Source organism: Folsomia candida, unplaced genomic scaffold (genome assembly GCF_002217175.1).
Source record: "Folsomia candida strain VU population unplaced genomic scaffold, ASM221717v1 Fcan01_Sc011, whole genome shotgun sequence".
NCBI lineage: Eukaryota > Metazoa > Arthropoda > Collembola > Entomobryomorpha > Isotomidae > Folsomia > Folsomia candida.
The window spans coordinates 832,141-855,380 of record NW_019091203.1 but is presented as its reverse complement, the minus strand read 5'-3'; the positions used below and the strand labels follow the sequence as shown (position 1 = coordinate 855,380).

Here is a 23,240-nt window from a genome sequence, read left to right as displayed (position 1 = left end):
GTGTGCGAAAACCTTTTTTTAATAAAATGCCAATATTTCCAGTACATAATTTTGTACAATATTTATAATAATCGTCATGAAAATCTTGAGGAAATTCACGTAGGCCTTTGTACATAATATCGAGAAATTCTTAAATTCTGTAAACTCTTATAAAATTTGGCGAATATTCGTTATGAAGCGTGGTAACTTTTTGGTAACATGACTCTAACAAATTTTTGTGTAAGCAGACACGTTTGTATAAATAGCATTAATCTATTAAAGTATCACTGCATTAGTTTACTGTCCCCTCGTTGATAAAATACTTTCTCAAATTCTGCACAAATTTATTATCCGCGTTTGGAAACATTTTAAAAACTCTGGCATACTTGGCATCAATGTCCACCCCGTGATTGAGAATTTCAATTGTATGGGATACTTTATTAATGCCTTTATCCCTAATTTCGAAATGTTTCAGACTTCCGCATACCATCCCATCGCTCAACAAATAATTGGAGCAGGGTTCCCAGGAACCCCACCACTTCCAAGCATAAGTTAAACAGAACTCTCTAATTTGTGGGAACGTCGTAGAAAAATTGGAGTCTCCCGTTTCGAAAGAAATCTCAAAATTTTGAGGATATTTGAAATTGAATCGTTTCAGGTTGCGAAAAATAGGTAATCTCCACACGCTTGTTGGCGATGGCAAGTTTACCAGTTCCAAAGTGAGATATTCCAATGTCCGACAATGTCGTGAGAGTAGGTTGTACAATGCCACGCTAGCGTCGGCCTGCAGGTCGTCCTCGTCACGGCGAAAATACATTTGTATGAGGGTCAAGCTTCTTAAGGTGAGGTGAGTAATTTGTAACAAGTCGTTTAACGCGTCTGTCCAGGTTCGTCCAGAAATTTGGAGTTTGACAACAGTTCTGAAAATTGAATCAACATCAGGGTGGATAGGATTAATAAATTGGATTAAAAATTTCTCAAGGTTAAGAATGACATGTGAGAAATGCCCTATTTGCCATACATTTATCATTTATAATTTGTTACAAATATGACAAGCTCATATTGTGTACATGTGTACAACTTGTCCGTCAGACCAGTGATAAATGTCGGTCAAATTGGGATTATGACAAATTGGACGGTCAAATTGAGAAATATGACAGGTATGACGGACATTTCAAATATGACAGATATGTGCATATATACATATGTGAATAGACCTTACACGGCCAAGTTCATCCCGACTCAAGGTTGCGTAAAATTTGCTATGATATAAAATAATATATAATTTGCCACTGCTTATGTAAATCTTGACCAGTGCAAGTTAAAATTTATCCAACATAAAATTTTAGAATTTGCACGTTTCCGTTTGTTTTTATCTTCATTGCGATTATACATCATTTTACACAATCTGTTGTGGTAAGTCAGATGTGAAGTATGAAAGAAACTAATGTAAATACCTTGGAATTAAATCTGTCCTTTGTACAAGGAATTCAGTCTGTCCGCTGTCCACCGTTAAGTCTTCCAACTTCCGGAACACGGCCATCAGTTGACCAAGATATTGCACTTTGTGGGCATCCAAACCGAAATCCGAATTAAAATTAATGCAGGATAAGTCCAATATTTTAACAGAATCGAATTGCTTTACAGCAACTGGCTCACGGAACAATAACCTTTTATCATTAGGCTCGTAAATAAGGCTAAGATTTAACTGAGTCAAATTTCTAGCACAATTTTTAAGTAGTTTTTGAACAAAGACCGCCTTCCCACTGGTGTCAATATTCCCGCGAAGTGTCAACTTTTTTAAGGGCAATGCACCCCCGGAGAAAACGAGATTGGCAAATTCCTTTCCCCAAATGTCACTATTCAGGTGCCAGGGAAACTCAGTCCTATCTTGAATGATGACTTCGACGTTGTCGGGCATGCCGAGGGAGGAAAGTCCAGTAAAGAGTCTGGCATTCCGGTAATTCTGGTCAGTATGGTTGCACTTTATTTGGACTGCGGACAATTTTTTGAGGATGGGAATGGCTCCATCGTTCCACATTTGCGAAACGAGGCGGCACTGCTTCAGGTCAGGGACGGGTAGCCAGGAACATATGGCAGTGACGATCTGTAAATTTGGATAGTCTTCAAAACATGGTATTAAATCAGTACCGATGGCAGTACATATTTTATAACGCTACCAGTCCCGGTAGAGGGCATTATAGTTGAGTAATGTTGTAGCAATGAAGCAATGAAGAATTTACCTCATAGAAATAAACGACTAGTCGGGTAGGAAGTTGTTATGTACAAGGTCAATACCAAATTGTGTAGTCCAAGTCAATACAAGCAAAGCTTCTGTACGATCGTTGAAATTTGTCAGAATATTTGAGGTCAAAATTGGAAAATGGACGATTATTCCCTCATTTTGTTCGTTTGGGAAAAGTTGTTAGTTTTTTAACCTTAACCTTCCATAAATATCTTGACAAATCCTAACCATCGAAAAAACTGGCTGAAGGAATTTCGGGTTGGACTACACAATTTTAAAATTTCGGCAAAATCCGATCCTTACACATTACACCTTCTTATTGAAAGATTTGCCTTTTTTAGACTTTGGGTACTTACGTGAACGTTCATGGGTGAAGTGATTTTTGGGTTTGACGCATCATCATGGGTGTCATGTGCCATTTTTGATCCTGGGCATAAAATACAATACCATATCAAATAAACCAGTATACTAAACCCAGAGCACTTAATTTGGGGCTTCCATATATGCATTACGTCATCATTTTAATGGATGGCCCCAATGTACACTTTACTCTTAATCAGGTTGACCTCTCTTACTTATGTACAATTATGTACTATACAGTTATAAATCTGGTACAGTCACGCAGGTATTGACTTCTCGGTACTAAAGTTACTACCGCTTGGAAATAAAATTATACCGGTCCATAAATTAGTACCATACATTGGCTGTAGGTGTAAGGAAAATTCTTAAAATTTGCATGGAAAAATATTTTAAAGATCAACCTTTTCAGTTCTCCACAAAATATCAAAGTATTAAGACTCGTATTTTGAAAAATTTTGAAAAATCTACCTTTTTAGAAAAATATGTGATAAAAAATATGACGTATTTATAAACATATTTGATCCTGTCACGGAAAACAGATTTTTTTCATAGGTACGACGCAGTGGCGGCGGAAGTTGTGGGGGGGGGGCATGTGGGGTTTTGCTAAAATCCTAGGGGACAATGTCTCTCTGTCCCCCTGCTTCCGTCGCCACTGCTAGGACGTACATATTTGGTGTCTTAGGGAAAGTACGTCATTTGACGAATTTGGTCAAAATGAGATTAAAGTTAATCTGGATTTAGTTTAGTTTACTTTATGTGTATTGAATTCAACCTGCGTTTACTTTTCGAAATAGTAATTTTTGTTTTTAATTTTTTTATAATTCTTACCAATAATTGGAAGTTCCCAGGATGTAGAGTTTCCTCCGTCCTCTGCAGAAATAGAGGATCACTACATGAGACACGTACATATTTATAAACCGAACTGGTCAGGATGTGGGTTACGTCAGCGCCTTGTGCTTGGTATCGACATGAGTTTACTTTCTGATGATTTATGTATCCGACCGAGTAAAGGGGTTCCGGGCATGTAAAATGTGTTCGATTTTTGCAGAATTTAAGCGTGTTGATTTAATTTGTCCCGATTTTTTAAAACTATTTTAAACCAGGTAACTCAAAAGTTATGTATGAACACTTGGATTCTTCCGGTGAATGTTGTGATGCTCATTATTTTTAGTTCTCCGCATTCTACACATGGTAAAATTTCAGAGAAAAATTTTAACCTGTTCCAAAGTTATGCTTAAATGTGATACTTAATTGTTTGTACAAACATTGATGTTGGAGTTATCAAGTAGGCTATTTAATCATGCACATATAAATACGTATATATTTACATACAAGCCAAAATGGAAAACAAATGCATATTGATATGTATTATGGATTTCAGTACATGCAAATATATTAATTTATTACACACATACATATTTACTTGATTTATTAATGCATATTTGCAATCAAAAGAATTACCTCAAACAAATTTTGCATGTATTTACATAAGCACAAAATAAATATTAAATTTATATTTACACACGTAGTTTAACTACGGTAGGTATGATAACAATTATAATTTGAAAAATATATAATTAAAATGTATAATTCAATATTTAATTGAAGAATTCGAGTTACACAAGATAGTTTCATGTATTTTTTTCTATACGTGTTTCGATTTCAAAAAAGTTTCCAGGCCGATGTAAAAAAAATTCGAAAGCTTGGAAAAAATATAGCTGCATTAACATGTTTTCCGATAATTCTACTGTAAACTTTCATACGTTTTTCTGTAAAGTTTACAAGTGAAAAAATCACTTTTCTATAAGATAGAGTACGATATAAAATTCAGGAGCATTTTTGCCCAAAGAACACAACAAGGTCTCAAGCAAGGTTTATTCATGCAATTACATTCTGCATTTGATAAAACAAATCAAAAAGTCATAAAAATCTGCTAAGTAGCAAATTGTGATAATTTTGTAAATACTTAATTACAATCCGTGGAATACATGTATTCAATATGTAGTAAAAATTATTACACATTGTGAATGAATATATGTATAGAATTGTAACCCCCAACTGTCCACGATACTCTACAACTAGAAAACGACACCAGAAAGAACTTTTCACCTCCTTCTCTCCAATGTAATTGGAATCAAATAATATTTCAGCAAATAATGTTTAAAACTTCGTAATTTGGATACCAGACCAAAATACGAATGATCTCCACTCCACCCATACACTCTCAATAATTTAGACGCAAAATTATTACCAATTTTATTACCCTGACACGGTAACATCAACTGTATGTCATTAGGTAATAAATTTGTTACCAAAATTGTCAACATTGAAAGTAACAAATATTGTATCATCTCAGGAAATAATTTATATCCTTGGTGGAAATAATTTTATCTCCAAAATTATTGCCTGTGAGTGACAATTTGTCTCCTTAAAGCCAACCGCAAGGCTTAGTGGCGGGTTGGCTTTTCTCGCAAACGTTTTTTCCTCTCGTCTGGCAGAATGGCGAAAATTGTTCGAGTTTCGCATCCTACCAGAGGAAAAAAATTAGTACTTGGCGATTCGGATTATGAATTATTCTCAATTTCAGGTAAACAATTTTAATACATATTTATATGATATGAGTTATTAAGGTGTTGTTATTTATTTTTTGCCCTATATTTACAGTGAAACAAAAGTTTTTGCTAGATCCGGATGCGAAAATTTCATTCGAAGATGAATACGGCGCAGAAGTGGATGAAGACATTTTCCAATTTTACTGCAGCAACATTCAATCCCCAACGTTATTGTGAAAATCTTTGGAGAAGATGTTATTTATGGTGAGTAGAAACTCTAGTTAAAGAGGTAATAATTTTTATTTAGCTTTGAATAAAAGTTATTTTAAGCATTTTTCTTAATTAATACAGTTGACGTTTCATCTCCTATGGCCACAGCTGGAATAAATTCATCCCCAGCTTCAAGTTAAAAATACCAAAACAATGAGGACATCGAAATAACTAATTTTAAGCAGGCGAGACCTCATTGTTATTCATTCATTTATTTTTATTCAACAGCGACTTGTTTAATTTGTTAGAATATCACATTTCTAATTTTTTTGAGTTACAGATAATTGAGGCACATATTCAACAAAATAATAAATTGGAGGAGCTAGTTCGAGAATCAATAATTAACTCTTGTGTCACTGCCCAGGCCTCGTCGACTTTAATTAAGGAGCTCGTCGCCAAATTTATTGAGCTCAAGGGGTAGGACATTTATTTTAGAACAATTAACTTTGTCAAATCAAGTCTACATTATCGAAATTGTATTTAGTATATCGCCGACGTCAAAGGATCAGAGAATATTTGCTAAAGCAATTCTTCTCGTTATTCCTTCGTGGCGCTATCCTGGAAGTGATGACGGGACGGTAAGTATATGATTTGACACTCATGAGGTATTTTTAAGCAAGTTATCTAATTACACAAACAATTTAATTTAGGATATTTTGTTTGACCAAGTTGGACGAGGTGGTCTGATTCAAGCTAGACTGCGGCACATCCACAAATCTATAAACAAAGATAAGCCAAAAGCACAAAGGAAGCGAGCGCTACCCAGGACGGAGGATTCGTCGCCAAAACGTGTCGCTGTCGGAACAGAGGTGGCTGATAGTTCGACCTTGGATTCGATTCGCAAGCTGAGTGGCCTTTGTCCAAAAACGGCTGAAAATGAAATAAAACGGCTGATGCAGGAGACTCTCCAATACCGCTCGATGTTACGGCAGACACGTCAGCTAGGAATTATAAATACCTACAATAAGTTTTTAGAATGTGACTTTCTGGTATGAAAATACTACACATGATAAATATCCAATTCACTGATGGAAGAATTATTTTGTTAATATTTCAGATTAATTACGAATTCTCCTTGATGCATGAAAATTCGGTCAAAAATTTTGTAGATATTTGGCCAGCGGCTGCCCCCAAAATTGTACAAAAGGGACCGGAAGTCTGTAGAACTCCTCCGTTGCAAAAATTTCTTATGGAAGAAGCAAGCAAGTTTTTTAGTGTGGATTGTGGGATTTTTAAGGGAATAGAAAATTAACCATTAAAAAAATTTCTAGATAACTGGGACATCAATATTTCTGCCCTTTTTACCCTGTTGCACCTGATTCCACCAGCTCCGCAGCGATAAGGGAGAGGAAGTCGCTCGAATATTGGTGACGCCAAAGAACTTTTAGTATCATTTTTTAAAGTAAATATTTTATTCGCTTGCTTAATTTTGCTCGATATTTTATTAATTTCTATGTCACTGAATTTAGAGTGGGACACCGCTTCAATCAATTTTGAACACGTGGGCAGATAAGAAAAGCCAACCAAATCTAGCTTGTCTTGGGGACAACAAAAAGGACCTTACCTCATATTTTATCGTGTGCGACCGCAAGATTCTTCCCATTGCAGCGCTAAATAGTGCAGAAGCTATCGACACTTTATTCAAGTCACACTACGTTTTCGCCACAGAATACGATAAGAATTTGTCTGGATTATGGAAATTTATTCAAGTCTATTTATATAAATTAGAATTAGGGACAACTCCCCTTCCGCGCAAAGTTAAACAAGTCTACAGTCAACTCGCCAGTATTTTTGACGTTCACCAAGATTGTTGAACCGATTTACAATGTTCCAATGCCCGGAATGCGTTAGGTTATTTGGTACGGATTTAGAAATTAAGAATCATTTAAAATATATTCATGCGTATAGTCACTTAAATTTTCATGCTATTGCTTGTCCGGGTATTTCCTGCCTGGTAGAAATTAGTACATGGAGTGGGTTACAGAGCCATCTAAAAACTTTCCACGCTGGTGGAAATAGTGCCGAAAATAGTGAACAATTAGTCGACGACCTCTCAGAGGAACAAGTTGAACCTAGTTCTAGTAATATTATTACAAAATCTGCCTCTCCATCTACTGAAAATTTAGAAAATTTAGACGATATATCGACCGAATTCGGAATAACACTTTTCACGGATCTACTGCATGATTTATGTTCGTCTTTATCAGCTAGTGGTGTCAATAATTCAATTGTAGATTTGGTGATGAAGGAAATGAATTATAATTTCTCAGAAATTTGTAAATTGATTTGTAAAATAGGATTTAAATATCGTATTAATGATTTTGACGCTTTCTCTTGCCAAGTGAATAGCTTATTGGCTGCTTTTTGTAAGGTGAAGTCTTCTTATAACAGGTTAAAATGGTGTAAAAAAATGATCAGATTATTCTCCCTGTAGAAATAAGTTTAGGTACCCGTACCGAAATGCGAATCCGAAATAATAAGCGACAACAAGTAATTGTCTCAGACACGTTTATGTATGTGCCCCTCTTAAAAACCTTAGAAAAAATACTAAGCTGTAAAGAGTATACTAAATATTTAACTGCCCCTTTGGATAGACAGATTAAAATTTATGAAAATTTTAGCGATACGAATAGTTACAAAACAAATGAATTATTTTCCAAAAATCCCAGCGCTCTACAGATTCAATTATTTTACGATGATTTCGAAACTGTAAATCCGTTGGAAAACGAAAGAGGGGTCCACAAAATTGGTGCCTTATTTTTTATTTTACGTAATTTTCCTGATTTTGTAAATTCACAGTTAAAAAATATTCATCTTCTAGCCTTATTCTATTCGGAGGACGCAAAGAAATACGGTTACAGATCGATTTTTAATCATATTATACCAGACATTAAAATTTTAGAAACTGAAGGCGTTAATGTACTCGGAAGGGGCCAGACATTTTTTGGAACCATTTGCGCGCTTGCTCATGATAATCTGGGGGCGAATTCCTTACTTGGTTTTATGGAATCCTTCAGTGCGAATTATTATTGTAGAATTTGTTGTGTTTCAAAACCTGATGCTCAAGAAAAATTTGATCATTCGGAATTTTTGTTAAGAAATAGGGAAAATTTACGGGACCATTTAAATCACTTGTCACATGGCGTTGTAGGCAGCTGTCCACTCGATGATCTTAATTTTTATTCTTTTGTCAATTCTCCATCGGTGGATATTATGCATGATATTTTAGAAGGGGTGGTTCCTTTTGAGCTTAAATTAGTGCTGCAGAGGCTGATAAGTTTAGGGGGTATAAGCTTAAATATTATTAATGATAGGTTAATGGTGCATGATTATGGGTTTTTGGAGTCCAAGAATAAGCCAAGTCCTATGAAATTAGATGGTCAAGGTCATCGGATTGGACAATAAACAAGGTCCCTAAAAAGGGGAAATCTTAGTGAGGGAGTGCAATCACAACTAATAAATAAAATTAGATTGGAGAATTTTTGCATCACCGCTCTCGGTTCCATTCTTACTGGATGCAGTATAAATTTTTCTTTGCATACGCATGAATTCTTAGTTTTATTGAATAAATTGAGGAAGGAATACATTTTTACTGTGTAGTGAACGAGAAGTGGGTTAAATTAACTGAGGTAGATATGTAAGATTTAATGACCAAATAATTATGAGCTACGTATTTGTTTAAAAAAATATACAAATTTCAATTTCATATATTAATTTGGCTACTCTATGCAAAATCATCGAACCTTTCGAGGGAGCAAGTGTTCTATTTAAAGGATTAATGCTTCCAGTAAAAATGGTACCGAGAGTGGTGATGCAAAAATTCTCCAATCTAATTTTATTTATTCGTTGTGATTGCACTCCCTCACTAAGATTTCCCCTTTTTAGGGACCTTGTTTATTTATAATTTTTAATTGGGTAATTAGATTGTCCATTGGATGACTGCATTGCACTACCCCTTTTCAGTAGTTTGATGCGGAATAATTTTATTAAATGCTGGGTGTTTAAAATTGAATAAATCCGTTATTTCTTAACCGATTTATATCATTTTGGTCAAAATGTCCGGCCTAGATTACTAAACACCAAAAGACCTGATCTGGAGGTGCAACACCAACAACAACAATTTCACGCAACTTACCAAGCATGTTACAGAAGCGATTAGTTGTGCTGTTTACAGTTTTGAATGTAATTTGTTTTCAATTTATTAGTCTTGCGTCGTTGTCAATGGCAATGATTTGTAGCACGAGCAGGAATTTCTGAACTTCAAATTGGAATAACTAAGCCAATTCTTAACGGATTTTGATATATTCATACTTAAAATTTTCGGGATAAACTGCCTTACAATTCGTGGGTATCAAACTGTTGATAACGTTTGCTAGTAACTAGCAATAATTACAAATGTGTTTCTAAGGCTACATTTTTGCCCATAATTCCGGTCAAGATCACGTAATCGCTTAGTCGGATCAGATCCCATTTCTATATTATGTAACAATAATCGGTGCAAAATTTGATCAAAATCGGTTGAGAAATGACTGAGAAATCGCAGATGGTCACTTTTTTGGGGTGGGTCAAATGCATACTTAGTAATTTTTTTCGTTGTTAGGTATTTGCCTCACTAAGAAAAAGCGGCTCAAGCATGGTGCCTTATCAGATTTTTGCCTGTAATTATCGGCGATTTGATTGAAACTGAGGAGAAAAAAAAATATTGGAAATTATTAATTGCGTTGCTGACTTGTATGAGTTGCGCCTTCTGCAGAAAATTTTCTGACACAACAATTGAATGTCTAAAAGCCAGCATAGTCAAGCATCACAAATTATTCAAAGAACTTTTTCCAGAAACTAGACTGATACCAAAACACCACTTTATGTGTCATTACCCTTACATAATTCGACAGAGTGGTCCCCTTATTTCTCTATGGACGATGCGATTTGAGGGGAAGCATTACTATTTTTCGCAGTTAGCCAACCGTAATAGAAACTTCATTAATATTTGTTCATCTCTTGCCATGCGGCACCAACAATACAGTTCCCATATGTTTAAAAATATTGACCTTCACGATGGACTTGAAATAGATAATGTGATAAAGGTTTGTTTATCAGAACTCGCAGATTCTTTTGATATTATTGAGTGCTTAAGATTAATTAAGGGGTTTGAATTTTGCTCGGCGGATACTTTTGTGTATTGTACTAGCAAAATCAAATATAAAGGATATTCTTATCGATCAAATTATGTAGTGTGTTTTGGAATGGGTCCAATATTTCCTAAATTTGGGATTATTTCGGAATTTCTTGTTATTCACGATAATAAGTGCCTATTCATACTCAAAGAGATGACAGTCGAATATTTTGTTTCTCATTTCTTTGCTTATAAGGTCCTAATGGGCGAACATGTAATTTTGGTTGATGTTGAAGATTTAGTCATACACGATTGCATGGAGATTCAAAAAAATTGCAAAGTTGACGGTTTGTTTGTAACGACAAGACACCATTTGTAAAGACATACATATTTCCGAATGCGCTAGAAATTAATCTTATCTTATTCTTATTATCTAAGAACCAATATAATTGTATGATAAGTAATATATATAAACATGTACATAATTTAATTCTTATATCTTTGTTTTTGTAATATGTAGAAACATGTGAGAAAATTTAGTTTCTAATAAAAGCTCAGTTAAATAAATAAATAAATTGTCATGAAATTGTATCCATATTTGCTTCCTCAGAGTCATAAACTATCACCGCAAGGAGACAAATATGTGACGGAGACGGAGATAATTCATCACTACTAGTAGGTAAATTATTTCCACTCAGAGACACAACTTACCATCATATTGAATACGTTTTGTAATCCGCAGTAACAAATTGTATCTCGACAGGTGACAATAATATTTACCTCCGCTCGGGAGACAAAACACACTTTTCAACGGAGGGAGGTAAATTATTACCCTACGGTAGACGCACATAGTACCTACACGAGGAGACGATTTAAGTGGCAATTTTGCTGAGAGTGTACACCTCATCTCAAATCTACATAGTTGGCAGCATTTGGACATATGTATGCAGTGAGGATCGAAAATAAATTTGCTGCATAATTGTCGTAATCAGATGATTAAGTTAGATCACACAAGTGACGATTTTACTTAAATGTGCCTTCACTATTTCATAGCCACGTAATTCCAGATAATATGTAGTTATAATAATAAAAGCATACAATGGAATACATATAGTAAAACACGTCGCCCAAGCACATGTAACGATGTAGTAATTAAGGATTTAAAACTAAATGACGAAAAGTGAATCCGGGACTTTTCTGTCCTCTTAATACGAAGGGTTGTCGTCGCAGGGACGCGATAAATGTTCCAAACCAGGAAGGTTTTGCATGCGATACTCTTTTTGGAAATGTGCCGACATGAAAACGGACAACTATTTGTTATCTGTTATGCAAGCCGTTTGTTCAATATACACGAAGTAAATTACAGTGTATGTGAGAAACGGGCCTTAAGCCTAGATCTGAATAAACTACGGTGTTATCTTTATGCAAAGGAATTTACAGACTGATTTTATCCGAAATTAATTGTAGTTAAAATTTTTAAGGGAGTTTAAGATGTTTATAAGGTCCAATTTTTAAGTTATACATTTCATTAACATGTAAATTTTCAATTTGCTGGGTATCCACTATTAATTACAAAAACAGTGGATATTACAGAAAGTTGGGACGCAAAATTACCTAGATATGTACATTTAAGAAAATCAACGACAAAGTTGGCAAGGTAGATGTTACGAAAATATAACTATCTTATTAAACTTACAGATAAGACTTATGTATTTGGGCTTTTTAGGAATTTACTGTCCGTCGATAAAAAAAATTCTACGAGATAGCGTAAAGTCATGGTTTGAATTAAGGGGAAAACTATCCAATATAAATATGTACGAACCCACACTTTTGCACAATTTTGGCCAGCTTTAAATTAGATTTGCATATACCGTTCTACCCCTCATAGAAGGGTTGGACCCAGGCATGACTAAATACTTGCTGAAGGAACTGCCCCCAGATTTTGCAGCCAAGGTTCAAAAACAGACAAGAATGTCAAAGATATCTTTCTACAACACGAAAAATTCAAGACCAGGTTTCCTACCAAAGGAAATCAAATTCAAAAAGGAAATCTATCCTGGTACATATTCTAGACTGTACCGTAGCTCCATGATGATTGTGACGACACCCAGTGTTACGTACAATGAACACTGGGTGAATTTAAATATAAGAACGGAAATATGTAGGATACATACACTACACTCAAAATAAGGTACTAATGAATCATTACCAGGCGGAATGACTATGTGGCTATACCACGTCGGTTACGATTTGTCGTAGAGATGGTAATAATTAGTTCGAGGAAATTCAAATTTAATACATAATGGTATTCACTTCCTTAATATCTGGTAATGAATTTGAATTTCCCTGAACTTATTATTACCACTTCTATGACAAATCGTAACCGACGTGGTAGAGCCACATAGTCATTCCGCATGGTAATGATTCATTACTACCTTATTTTGAGTGTAGCTATCAATGAAGTGTGGAAAAAGTAAACTTATTTAAATTTTGGCATAGGCCACCGTACACTCACTTATTTTAGACAGTGTAGTCTGTCAAGCGATGTTTAGTCGGCATTATATGTATACATACATCCACCTAACATGTGATTATGCGGACAATGCGATGGTGTGAAGTGTAACCCTCCGATGATTTGGTTGAAATTTTAAAATCATGGGGTCCAGACGAATACGAGCATCGTTTCTTGAGGCAGTTTGCGCGATGGTTGTAATTCGTCAAAATACTTGAGGTCAAAGTTGGAAAACTAGTTTTTAGCAGGCGGAGCATGCAAACTCAACTTCAATTCTCTATCCGTGCTAAAAATCGCCCATTTTCAACTTTGACCTCAAATATTTTGACGAATTTCAACCATCCTACAAACTATCTCAATAAGAAACGTTAGTTGCTTTGACTTAAATTACATAATTCCATAATTTTACCTAAATCTGAGCGTTACACTTCACACCATCGCATTCTTATTTAGATCTCGGGTCAAAGCCCTCCAACGGAATGTTCACAACGAACAACAAACCTTTCGTGACAAGAATCTTATCGCAAGATGAGTAGTTAAATTACATATTTAAGCGTATTGACATTATATGAGGTACGAAACCTTGTGCATAAGTACGAAATTTTTGGCAAGTGGTGCGATAACCTTATGCGTAGTTTCAAATGTGTACTACTTAATGTATGTACATATTTTAAAGTTTAAAAATTGACGACGTGAAGGAACTTTAAGTATTTTAACCTAGACGACATGATGACAATAAAGCAGGTGTTACTTGGTGTAGGATTTCTTGCGGGAAATTTGCACCACGGCGTGAGCTCAGCCTACATGAAATGTTTGTACATAAATATATATGTATGTAGCTCCGGACCGAAAACAAAAATAAGTCGGGATGTTTCCTTGGTTCCGGAACTCGATAAATTGTCCATTCCGTCCTTCTGAAATTTTGATGAGGACAAGGTTTTCATTAGATCTACATATATCAAACAGAGAAAAAATAGCAGTTACCCCTTTAAGTAAATACAGTAATTAATTAATTAGGGCAGGATTCAGAGTGTAGTCGGATCGATGTTTTCAAAAATCCAATCCGATCCGATCCGAATTGGTCGGATCCTTAAAAAATCCAATCCGAACCAATCCGACTTGGTCGGATCCTAAAAAATCCGACCCAATCCGAGCCTGCCGGATTCGGATTGGATTGGATTAATCCGAGTAAATCCGATATCCTACTGCTCTCTATAGTGTAGTCGGATTGATGTTTTTTGAAATCCAATCCGACCCGATCCGACTTGGTCGGGTTATAAAAAATCCAATCCGATCCGATCCGACTTTATTGGGTCAGAAAAAAATCCAATCCGATCTGACCCTGTCGGATTCGGATTGGATTGGATTAATCCGGTTAAGTCGGATATCCGACTACTCTCTGGCAGGATTATTATTTCGTATGTACATATGTACGTACTTACATGAAAAGATATGCAAACCGGATTCAATAAATCAAACGTCTAAACCAACTTTTCCCATCTAATAAATTTCAAGTTTTGTTTCTGCAACGGACTGAAATTTGAAATTATGAAATTAAATTTCATTATACTAATCCTTATATGTAGAGAAACACAAAAACATATACTTTTTACCCAAAATGTATTAATCTCCTGAAGATCGAGTGGACTAATTTTTCTGGATGGAATTATATTTTTGGCAGATCGATTTCCATCAAAATCGGTTTAATTTTTATTATACCTTCATTACAGTTAAGAAAAATATAGGTAGTTGTGTTTCTAAAATTTAAAAGATATTTAGACCTCTACTTTTTGAATCTTTCATATACACATTAATTTCAGAACTAAATATGTACGAGTAGCGTTATTGTGTATCTGCTTACTTGTGCCAGTCTGGGAGATGTGTAAATCTGTCTGAACATAATTCAGAAATAAAAACAATTCACTTTTACTAAATAACGACGGAAAATACGAGTCCGTCCAATTCAAGAAGATGTCGGATTCAAGAAAATTCCGATGGCACGGGAAATAGAAAGACAAATTTTTATTTATGTTCAACATCTTATTTTGTTGCTATGGTTACCCGACAAGCAAATGTCGGGTAACTAGAAAACTAACCCTCCTCGGGCTGAAAATATCAAATATCTATCCTTCTTAAAATATCCGACTGACTAACTGAAGTTATAGTTGCATGTAAGTACATACATATTTACAACGTGGACTCTAAACTGAACTGGGTTTAGAGAACATTTATAAATAGCTTGCCCACATCTGTGTTATATTTAAGAGAATTCGGAGATGTGGTATTTGGTGTCTCGTTTCATCTCTAAGAGAGAAAGAAGGCTGAGAAAAAAACATAGGCAAGAAAGATTTGTATATGATTGTAATTATTTGTAATTGAATTTGTAATAGTTGGAAGATTAGTTTTGTTGAGTTTATTACTCAAAACCTATTAAAACCCCTGGGTTATTATTACTTGATTGAAATCCTGGATTTTTCCGAACCCTGAGACAAAGTTTCATGAAAATTTGCATGCAAGCACCCGTCACAAATTCATGACGCGTAGAGCAGAAGAATAAAATGAGACACAAGTTGCCGGGGAGAAAGTGACAATAAAATAAAACACATGTTATTACATATTTTCCTTCACAGTTCACAGTTTTGATTTTATGTAAAAGTATTAATAAAAAGTGTTCAATATTAAAAAAAAATATATTAGTATTAATTCCTCTCGAAGCAGAGGTAATGTACTTAATGCAGAAGTAATTAGTGCTAAAATATATATAGGTAGGTAAGTCTCTCTCTGAAATTTTATTTTTCCATCCAACATTTTAATTAATCTGCACTTTAAACTTATAAAACACGGGAAAGCGTAATGACAGCATATTTGTAATTAGTTAATGAATTGAAGTCACGTATAAAAACATTTGTAATTATTTACAGAGTGGGCAGACTTCACTATTTACGTATGCATGTAATCGAAGAGATTAAATTACGGCAAAAATGTAAGAAACTTTCTTTAAAATTTTATATTTCTTTATTTATTTATTTACCTAGCCAATATTTTAATGTGTACGTTAAAATTCTACAACAAGCTTGAACTTACTTACACTGGATATTTCTAATTAGATGGCGTTACATAAAACCTGCATTTTTTGCAGATTTGAGGCTTCCATTCTTCTAAAATTTGACCAAGACAAGAATGAAAAATGGACGAAAAATTGTGTCGAGTCGATCTCCTGCCTTTTCCAAATTCCGGACGACGACCACACCCTCCCCGGAATCTTATCAAATGCTCACTACTGCGATAAGTGTCGTCAACTCGTTCGCGACGTGGATTTCACGATGCGCCTCTTCGCCCAACTTTTGCAGCGCTTGGAGGCCGTGCAAAATCAAATTTTGGATAAGTTGTCCCACAAAAAAGATGAAGATAAGATTACTCAAGATTCTAAGAATCTAATGACAGATTGTAAGTTGGGATAAATAATAATGAGACAATTCACGCGGTCATTGATAAATTTGCAAGTAAAAATTTTACTGTAAAATCCATTCGTTTTTCTTAGGTGAGGCATAGTAACCATGACAACATGAAAAAGTGCATGGTTACGGCGAAGCCTAAGAATGCAAACAGACCCCCCCTCCCAAAGTTCCACTCAAGTTTGTGACAAAACGGCTAATCCTATCAAAATGGTGTAAAAGACAATCGTGCAGACCTTGCTGGGTAGATGATGCCCGTCAGGTCTAGAGACATGGCAATCTTATTTTAACGCACTTAAAATCGATTTTAAACTTTCAAACGACTGGCAAATTCACTTTTACCATGCAATGATAGTGCGAGACCCTGATTTTCATGTGCAGAAATCTATAACGCGTCATTTAAAGCAAACCCGAGCGAAATCGGATAAGAAATGAAAGACTTTTCTTGGTGGTATCTGCAACCAGTTACGTTACTTCTAGCAGTCCTCCATTACTTATCATGCATACCTAAATACGAGGTTTCCATTAGTAACCAACATAAGTGAAACAATTGAGACCTGTACTGGCGTATGGAAATATGTACATCTACATATATTATGTGTATATCTAATATTTATGCACACTCTTAACTGAAGTTAAGAATGTACACTCTTAAAACCCGGTGCTCTTTCACAGCCTGATAATAAATCTTCCCGGCATGGGGACAAATTGTCACTAGCTAGTGTTAATTTTAGGTGAGACACCTTATTACCGCACGGTGAAGTCACATACGCACACCGTTTGGTGACGATTAACACCGGGTTTTTAAGAGTGTAATAGAACATGTAATAGCTCCGTACTAAAGTTTTGCCATATCGGCAGCAAATTTTTACGGACCGGTATAATTTTAATACCACGCAGGAACTTTGATACTGAGAAAACAATACCTACCTGAATATACCAGATTTCTACAGTGTATTTACACTTACAAATAGGGAATTTATCTGATATGTAACGCATCCGCATTCAAAGGTTATAATTAATTTGGTATGCAATGCAATGCATCTATACCATAGGGGATGGTGAAGTGAATTTGGGAGGGACTCTTATTTTTAGGCTTAAAAACAAAAAATAAATGAATTCTTAAAAAAAGCTTAGGTGAGGCTTGCTTAAAAGAGGAAAACAAGCTGTTATCATCGTGTACTAAAATAATATGCGAAGTCAATGTTCATCTCACGATTTATAATTTTTGGCAAATATAACAGCAAATTATATGCGTTTGGGACAATTTGCCTCGCCGTTGGACAGTTTGTGATACGAAGAATTAAAATATATTTTAAAATTTATTAGTGTCCAATGTCGATAAATAATTCATACGGAATGATGCGGGGTTTAGTTAATTTCGTTATTAATAATCGCTTGCTGATAAAATTTACGAAGTGTGGGTTATTTATAATATAAAATATCATAGTTCAGAACACTTAATTTTTCAAATATATGTAGGTAGGCTGATTTTTGAAACATATTCATGCAAGTCATCAAAGATAACAGAATCAAATAATAACGAAGTTTAATTATTGCAATACGTATCATAGCTAAATATAGTTCAAATTTAGCTATGATCATTAAAAGATATATTTATATCAAACATTTAATCACGGCCCACGGCGAGGTATATTGTCCCAAACGCATATAATTTGCTGTTATATTTGCCAAAAATTATAAATCGTGAGATGAACATTGACTTCGCATATTATTTTAGTACACGATGATAACAGCTTGTTTTCCTCTTTTAACCAAGCCTCACCTAAGCTTTTTTTAAGAATTCATTTATGTACCATTCATACTTTCGCAAATTCTTACTAAATATCTATAGTGATGTGAGCAAATTTCCAAAAATTTATACGCTAATTTTCCTTAGAAATATTTATTTCTGGAAGTTCGCAACTTTAGAAAATTTTGGGCGTTAATTGCCTCAAATCATTATTAACTTTATTTTTCTCTCTCTTTCTAACTATATTTTTCGTTTTTTTTAAATTATCCCCTGTATTTATTTAGTATTTCGCCAAGGAAGTGCAACCATAAACTTGGGAATCGAGCAGCTCAAAAGGGTCTTGAATTTGGAAAGATTGACGACCAAACGTGACAATAAACTAGAGTCGTCGCATTATTCCGAGATCCAGAAACGTGGCACGCGTGGCGTTAAGAGAAAAATTCATTACGCGAACGACCATGAAAGTGAAATCATGGTGAAAGTGGAAACCGAGTTTGCTGAGGGACCAGGCAAGTTTAACGAGCAAGATCAAGTTTGGTTAATGGACGAGGACGACCATAATTCATCTCGGGACGATTTGTCTGACCGTGAAATTTCTCACCATGATTCCAGTAAGTATGAAAAAGAAGAAAGTTCAAAAATATTAAAACCTCGTCGAATAAGAGAACGAGGAGTATCAATCATCAAAATGGATTTTAAATGTCCCCTCTGCACCGTCCGATTTGCGTCACAACTTGCGTTGGATTGTCATCGTCGTAAAATTCATGAAGGCATTAACCTATTTTTTTTATTTTATAAATCATTGAGTCCTTTGTGGCATTGTATAACTGGTAAATTTGTAAATTTACAAAATTTACGAATATTTCCAAAGAATGATTAACTTGTAACTTTATTCAGATCATAGGTTTCTTTTTAATCGTAAGTTTACGGATTTTATAAAGCTCCGAAAACTATGGTTAAACTTGCCTCATTAAACTTACCAACTTTTACCAAATTTTACAAATTGTATCGTTCCATGGAAATTTTTACAAATTTACGTAAGCTAAGCTTACTAAGCTTATTTGGTTCGATCAAGGGCGTCGTCTTTGTATGTCAATCATAAAAGTTGATTGTATGTAACCCTAATTTGGAAAACTTACTCATTTTACAAAGTTCCCAATGAATTACTTGAATTTTTTCACGTTTAACTTTCTTGCCTTTCTTTCAGAGGACCCCGTCCCCTTCCATTGCGACAAATGCCCCAAGAAATTCGCCGTCTATAAAACTTTCACCCGGCACAAAGCCCGTCTCTGCGGCACGCTCCCGTCCCCCCGCAGAAAGGTCGTGAATTTGACGACTAATAAACGTGACAATAAATTAGAGTCGCCAAGTCATTTTGACGTCGAGAAACGTAATTTTACACGTGGCGTCAGGAGAAAAATCAATTATGCGGACGAGACTGAAGGGGAAATCAAGGTAACCACGGAGACGGATGACCACGTGGAGGAGCCAGACCAAGACTGGTTAATGGACCAGGATGACGATAATTCATCTCGTGATGACCGTGATTCCAGTAACGATGACGAACAAGAAGAGGGAGAAAGTGCAGGAAAAATAAAACCTTCTCGAATCACACGACGAGGACCACCACTTGCAAAAATGGATTTTAAATGTCCCCAATGCAGCGTTCGATTCGCGTCACAGCTCGCGTTGGACTGCCATCACCGTAAAATTCATGAAGGTGTTACCTCAATTTTTATCAATTTAAACCATGGCTCCGGAGGAGGTGGGTCATGTCTCCCGATAGAAATCAATTCAACCTCATTTCCTATCTCGGACTGTTCTTAATGTCCTCCTACAGGTCCCCCCTCACTTCAGCCGCCACTATTTTCAAAATTTACATATGTATATGTACATAGTTCCGTCTGATAAAAATTATGTAGCTTGATAATTCTCGTAAACATGCTCCGATCAAGGGTGACTTTCTCTTTTTACGAGTTGTCAATGAAATTATTTTATGTACAAAACTTATGCAATTTCCAAATTACAAATGACCACGTGAATCTTGTCCCTGCATCTTTTTACATTTAACTTTCTCCTCTTTTTTTAGAGGATCCCGTTCCCTTTCACTGTGACAAATGCCCCAAGAAATTCGCCGTTTACAAGACCTTCTCACGTCACAAAGCCCGACTCTGCGACACGCTCCCGTCCCCACGGTCATCATCATCATCTCATCCCCCCGGAGGAGCTTCCTTCCTGTGCGAATTCTGCTCAAAGAAATATACATCTGCCACCTCCTTGGAAAACCATGTGGCCTCCTCCCACTCACAAAAACATTGCGAATTATGCCATTTCGGCTTTTCTACCGTCCAAGAGCTTCAAATTCATGAACAACTCCACCTCAATTCTGACCAACCCTTCAAATGCGTCCTTTGTTCCGACGTAATCCTCACAAATTCGTCCAACCTGAAAAAACACGTGCTTTCTTCCCACACCGATACCCAAATTACCTGTCCCACGTGCGGAATCAGGCTAAATGCTCTTAAAGCGATGAAGCGCCATGAAAAAATCCACCAACCCGGCTTCGTCGGATATCCTTGCAAAATTTGTGGATACACCTTCAATAATGCGGCAGCCTTGAAATTCCACTCGTTCAAACACTCAGAAACGAAACAGTTCACGTGCGAAATTTGTGGGAAGGGGTTCACTTATCAGACCAGTTTGAAAATCCATTTAGCCAGTCACAGCGAGCAGGCGAGATTTTCATGCAAAATTTGTGGAAAAGGATTTTCCTACAAACCTTTTCTCATGCGGCATGAAGAAATCCATTCGGGCACAATTAATTACGAATGTTCCACCTGTGGGAAAAAATTCAAGACGAAGAACAGTTTAAAACAACATGTCGCGACGCATGGGCCCAAAAATCGGGATAAAAAACCAAGAAATAAAAAAATTCAGAGAAATCAAGGTGAAGATGACGATCAAGATGGAAATGCCATCGCGACAGATATGCGACAAATAATTTACATGTAACCCGAGGCTGCGGTAGCGTGGGGACATGTTACCCACAACATTACTCCACGTCATACATACATGGGGTCAAATTTATTGCGCCCAAGAAAATAATATTTTGTTCCAAAGAAAATTAATTATTTTGTTATTTTGTTATTGTTGTTTTGTTAATAATTAATAAGTTTATACATATATGTATAAACCCCTCCCGGTACGAGTCCTTACATGAACATTAAACTTTATGCACTTCTGAATATGTAATTTGTTTGTCTTCCAGTACGTTAAAATTTTAATCGTCTCAAAGATAAAACAAGTATAAATAGGGTAGGAAATTTCAATTTATAAACATTTTTTATGTGCATATTTTCGAATTTCGTAAGTACATGCATAGTATGCATTGCATAGGTAGGTATTAAATGTATTGATTACTTACAGTAAATATGTATGTCCCATACATAATCTCTCTATGTTCGTTTCAACATTTTTTTTTTGCATTTCATACTTGCGGATGGTAGCATAATATTGTAGATATTTAAAAACACACGTGTCCCTCGAGAAAAATAAACGATCGTTATGGATAACTAAAAATTTTAGCTTAAGGAGAAAGTTAAGCATCCACAATGTTTAGTTCAAACTGGCCATGTAACAATGCAAACACTTATTTTCCCCTTATTTTAATGACGTTCACCTACATACAAATTCACCATAATTTAAAGTTTCCTGTTATTAAAACTATTCAAATTTCCTACGAACTTTGTGCTCAGCTAAATTATGATAGTCAACCTATTATAAAATAAGGCGATGATAGAATTTAATTTGACATCATTCTCCCTTGATCCATATTTCTAAATAATTCCGCAGCAATTGATTGCGAAACTATTCAAAAAATTCCACGAGTAAGACCACCAAAACGAGCTGGTATCAGCAGGCTTATGTATCTATAAACTTGATAAGTATCTCATCCAGCTTGTAACGATTACAGAATTTTCCATTTCAAAATATTTTCTATGAAACATCAATTTGTCAAAATTATTGTTCGGGTATCAATAGAAGTTGCTGCTCCATATTTCGCCATTTCAATATAGGCAGGTACCTTAATTTGTAAGGAGTAAAACCATAGGACGTCATATTATAGGTAATATTATGAAATTAATAAAACCTTAGCAAACTTACCAAAACTAGAGAAAAATGTTATAAATTTCAAGCACTTAGAAACAAAATGGTATTTTTACAAAGTAGTCGCCTCCTTCTCCCGATTTTGTTACAGTTTATCTTCAAAAATTTAGCAATGGGAGAAACAAAAAAATTCCTGACGGAAATCCCCGTTAAATTTACCGAATATCTTCACCCATTTGAAAACTGTACGACATTGATTTACACTCCGCTAAATTTCGATTTGAACTTCCCCTCTAAGCCAACATTTGGACCAATTGTCATACTTCAGTACCGAATATATATGAGGCTGGAGACCGAAAAAACGATTTTTGACAAATTTTCTTTGCAGCGAAGACGTAACCCTTTCCAGCATTGTTGGGCAACGTTTGCTATTCTACCAGAACAAAATTATTTGCCCAGGTATAATGCACTCTTCCTTCTCCAACCCTACTTCGTTGATTCGGCTTGGCAGTTACAATATTTCATTTGGGTGACAACCATTAAAAGCGGTGTTCAAGAGTATATAGCACATATACAAATCTGAGTTAATCTTGGCTCACGAGAAATTCTAATAGTGGATGCCAATAATTTAATGGAAGAAAGCTCTCTGCTACGGATGTACTATCATAACATGCACCACATCAAGACTCCCCTCGTCGGAGTTAAACCCACTAATCCTAAAGCCTTCTACACCATAAACTGTCTGCCGTTCAACTGTTTCAACCAATTAAGTATAATAAGTAAGCATGTGTCTAAACTAAATAAGTATTTTTGGTCTTCACCTTTTGAATTCAAACAAAGCATAACCACCCCTCGTTACTTTTCTGGGGACATTGACCTTACCTTTCATGGGTA

At 35.4% G+C, this 23,240-nt stretch overlaps 2 protein-coding genes and 2 long non-coding RNA genes across 11 annotated transcripts; 2 read left to right on the top strand and 2 right to left on the bottom strand.

Moving 5' to 3' along the window:
* LOC118436958 lies at positions 1 to 3,843 on the bottom strand. The gene is made up of 4 exons (XM_035855681.1): positions 3,413 to 3,843; positions 2,581 to 2,651; positions 1,437 to 2,086; positions 1 to 899 (listed from the first exon to the last, which is right to left on the bottom strand). Exons 2-4 carry the CDS (start codon positions 2,641 to 2,643, stop codon positions 272 to 274), a joined length of 1,341 nt encoding a protein of 446 aa, XP_035711574.1. The 5' UTR covers positions 2,644 to 2,651; positions 3,413 to 3,843; the 3' UTR covers positions 1 to 271.
* Positions 3,844 to 4,827: 984 nt separating this feature from the next.
* On the top strand, positions 4,828 to 5,591 carry LOC118436930. The gene is made up of 3 exons (XR_004835783.1): positions 4,828 to 4,880; positions 4,941 to 5,400; positions 5,488 to 5,591. It is a non-coding gene; the product is annotated as an uncharacterized LOC118436930 (long non-coding RNA).
* A 2,814-nt stretch (positions 5,592 to 8,405) lies between these two features.
* On the bottom strand, positions 8,406 to 15,164 carry LOC118436929. 2 transcript variants are annotated; one of them, XR_004835782.1, is made up of 4 exons: positions 14,893 to 15,164; positions 14,645 to 14,788; positions 14,474 to 14,564; positions 8,406 to 13,980 (listed from the first exon to the last, which is right to left on the bottom strand). It is a non-coding gene; the product is annotated as an uncharacterized LOC118436929 (long non-coding RNA). The 2 variants fall into 2 exon arrangements; XR_004835781.1 differs by having other exon boundaries at positions 14,645 to 15,164.
* A 182-nt stretch (positions 15,165 to 15,346) lies between these two features.
* Positions 15,347 to 21,697, top strand: LOC110855131 (zinc finger protein 91). Of its 7 annotated transcripts, XM_035855629.1 has the most exons (7): positions 15,350 to 15,800; positions 15,953 to 16,014; positions 16,171 to 16,478; positions 16,573 to 16,748; positions 18,524 to 18,850; positions 19,447 to 20,004; positions 20,329 to 21,697. In XM_035855629.1, exons 5-7 carry the CDS (start codon positions 18,712 to 18,714, stop codon positions 21,249 to 21,251), a joined length of 1,620 nt encoding a protein of 539 aa, XP_035711522.1. In that variant the 5' UTR covers positions 15,350 to 15,800; positions 15,953 to 16,014; positions 16,171 to 16,478; positions 16,573 to 16,748; positions 18,524 to 18,711; the 3' UTR covers positions 21,252 to 21,697. The 7 variants fall into 7 exon arrangements, with proteins under 7 accessions (XP_035711521.1, XP_035711517.1, XP_035711520.1 ...); XM_035855628.1 differs by lacking the exon at positions 16,573 to 16,748 and having other exon boundaries at positions 15,347 to 15,796; XM_035855624.1 differs by lacking the exon at positions 16,573 to 16,748 and having other exon boundaries at positions 15,347 to 15,796; positions 16,139 to 16,478.
* The last annotated feature ends 1,543 nt before the right edge of the window (positions 21,698 to 23,240 follow it).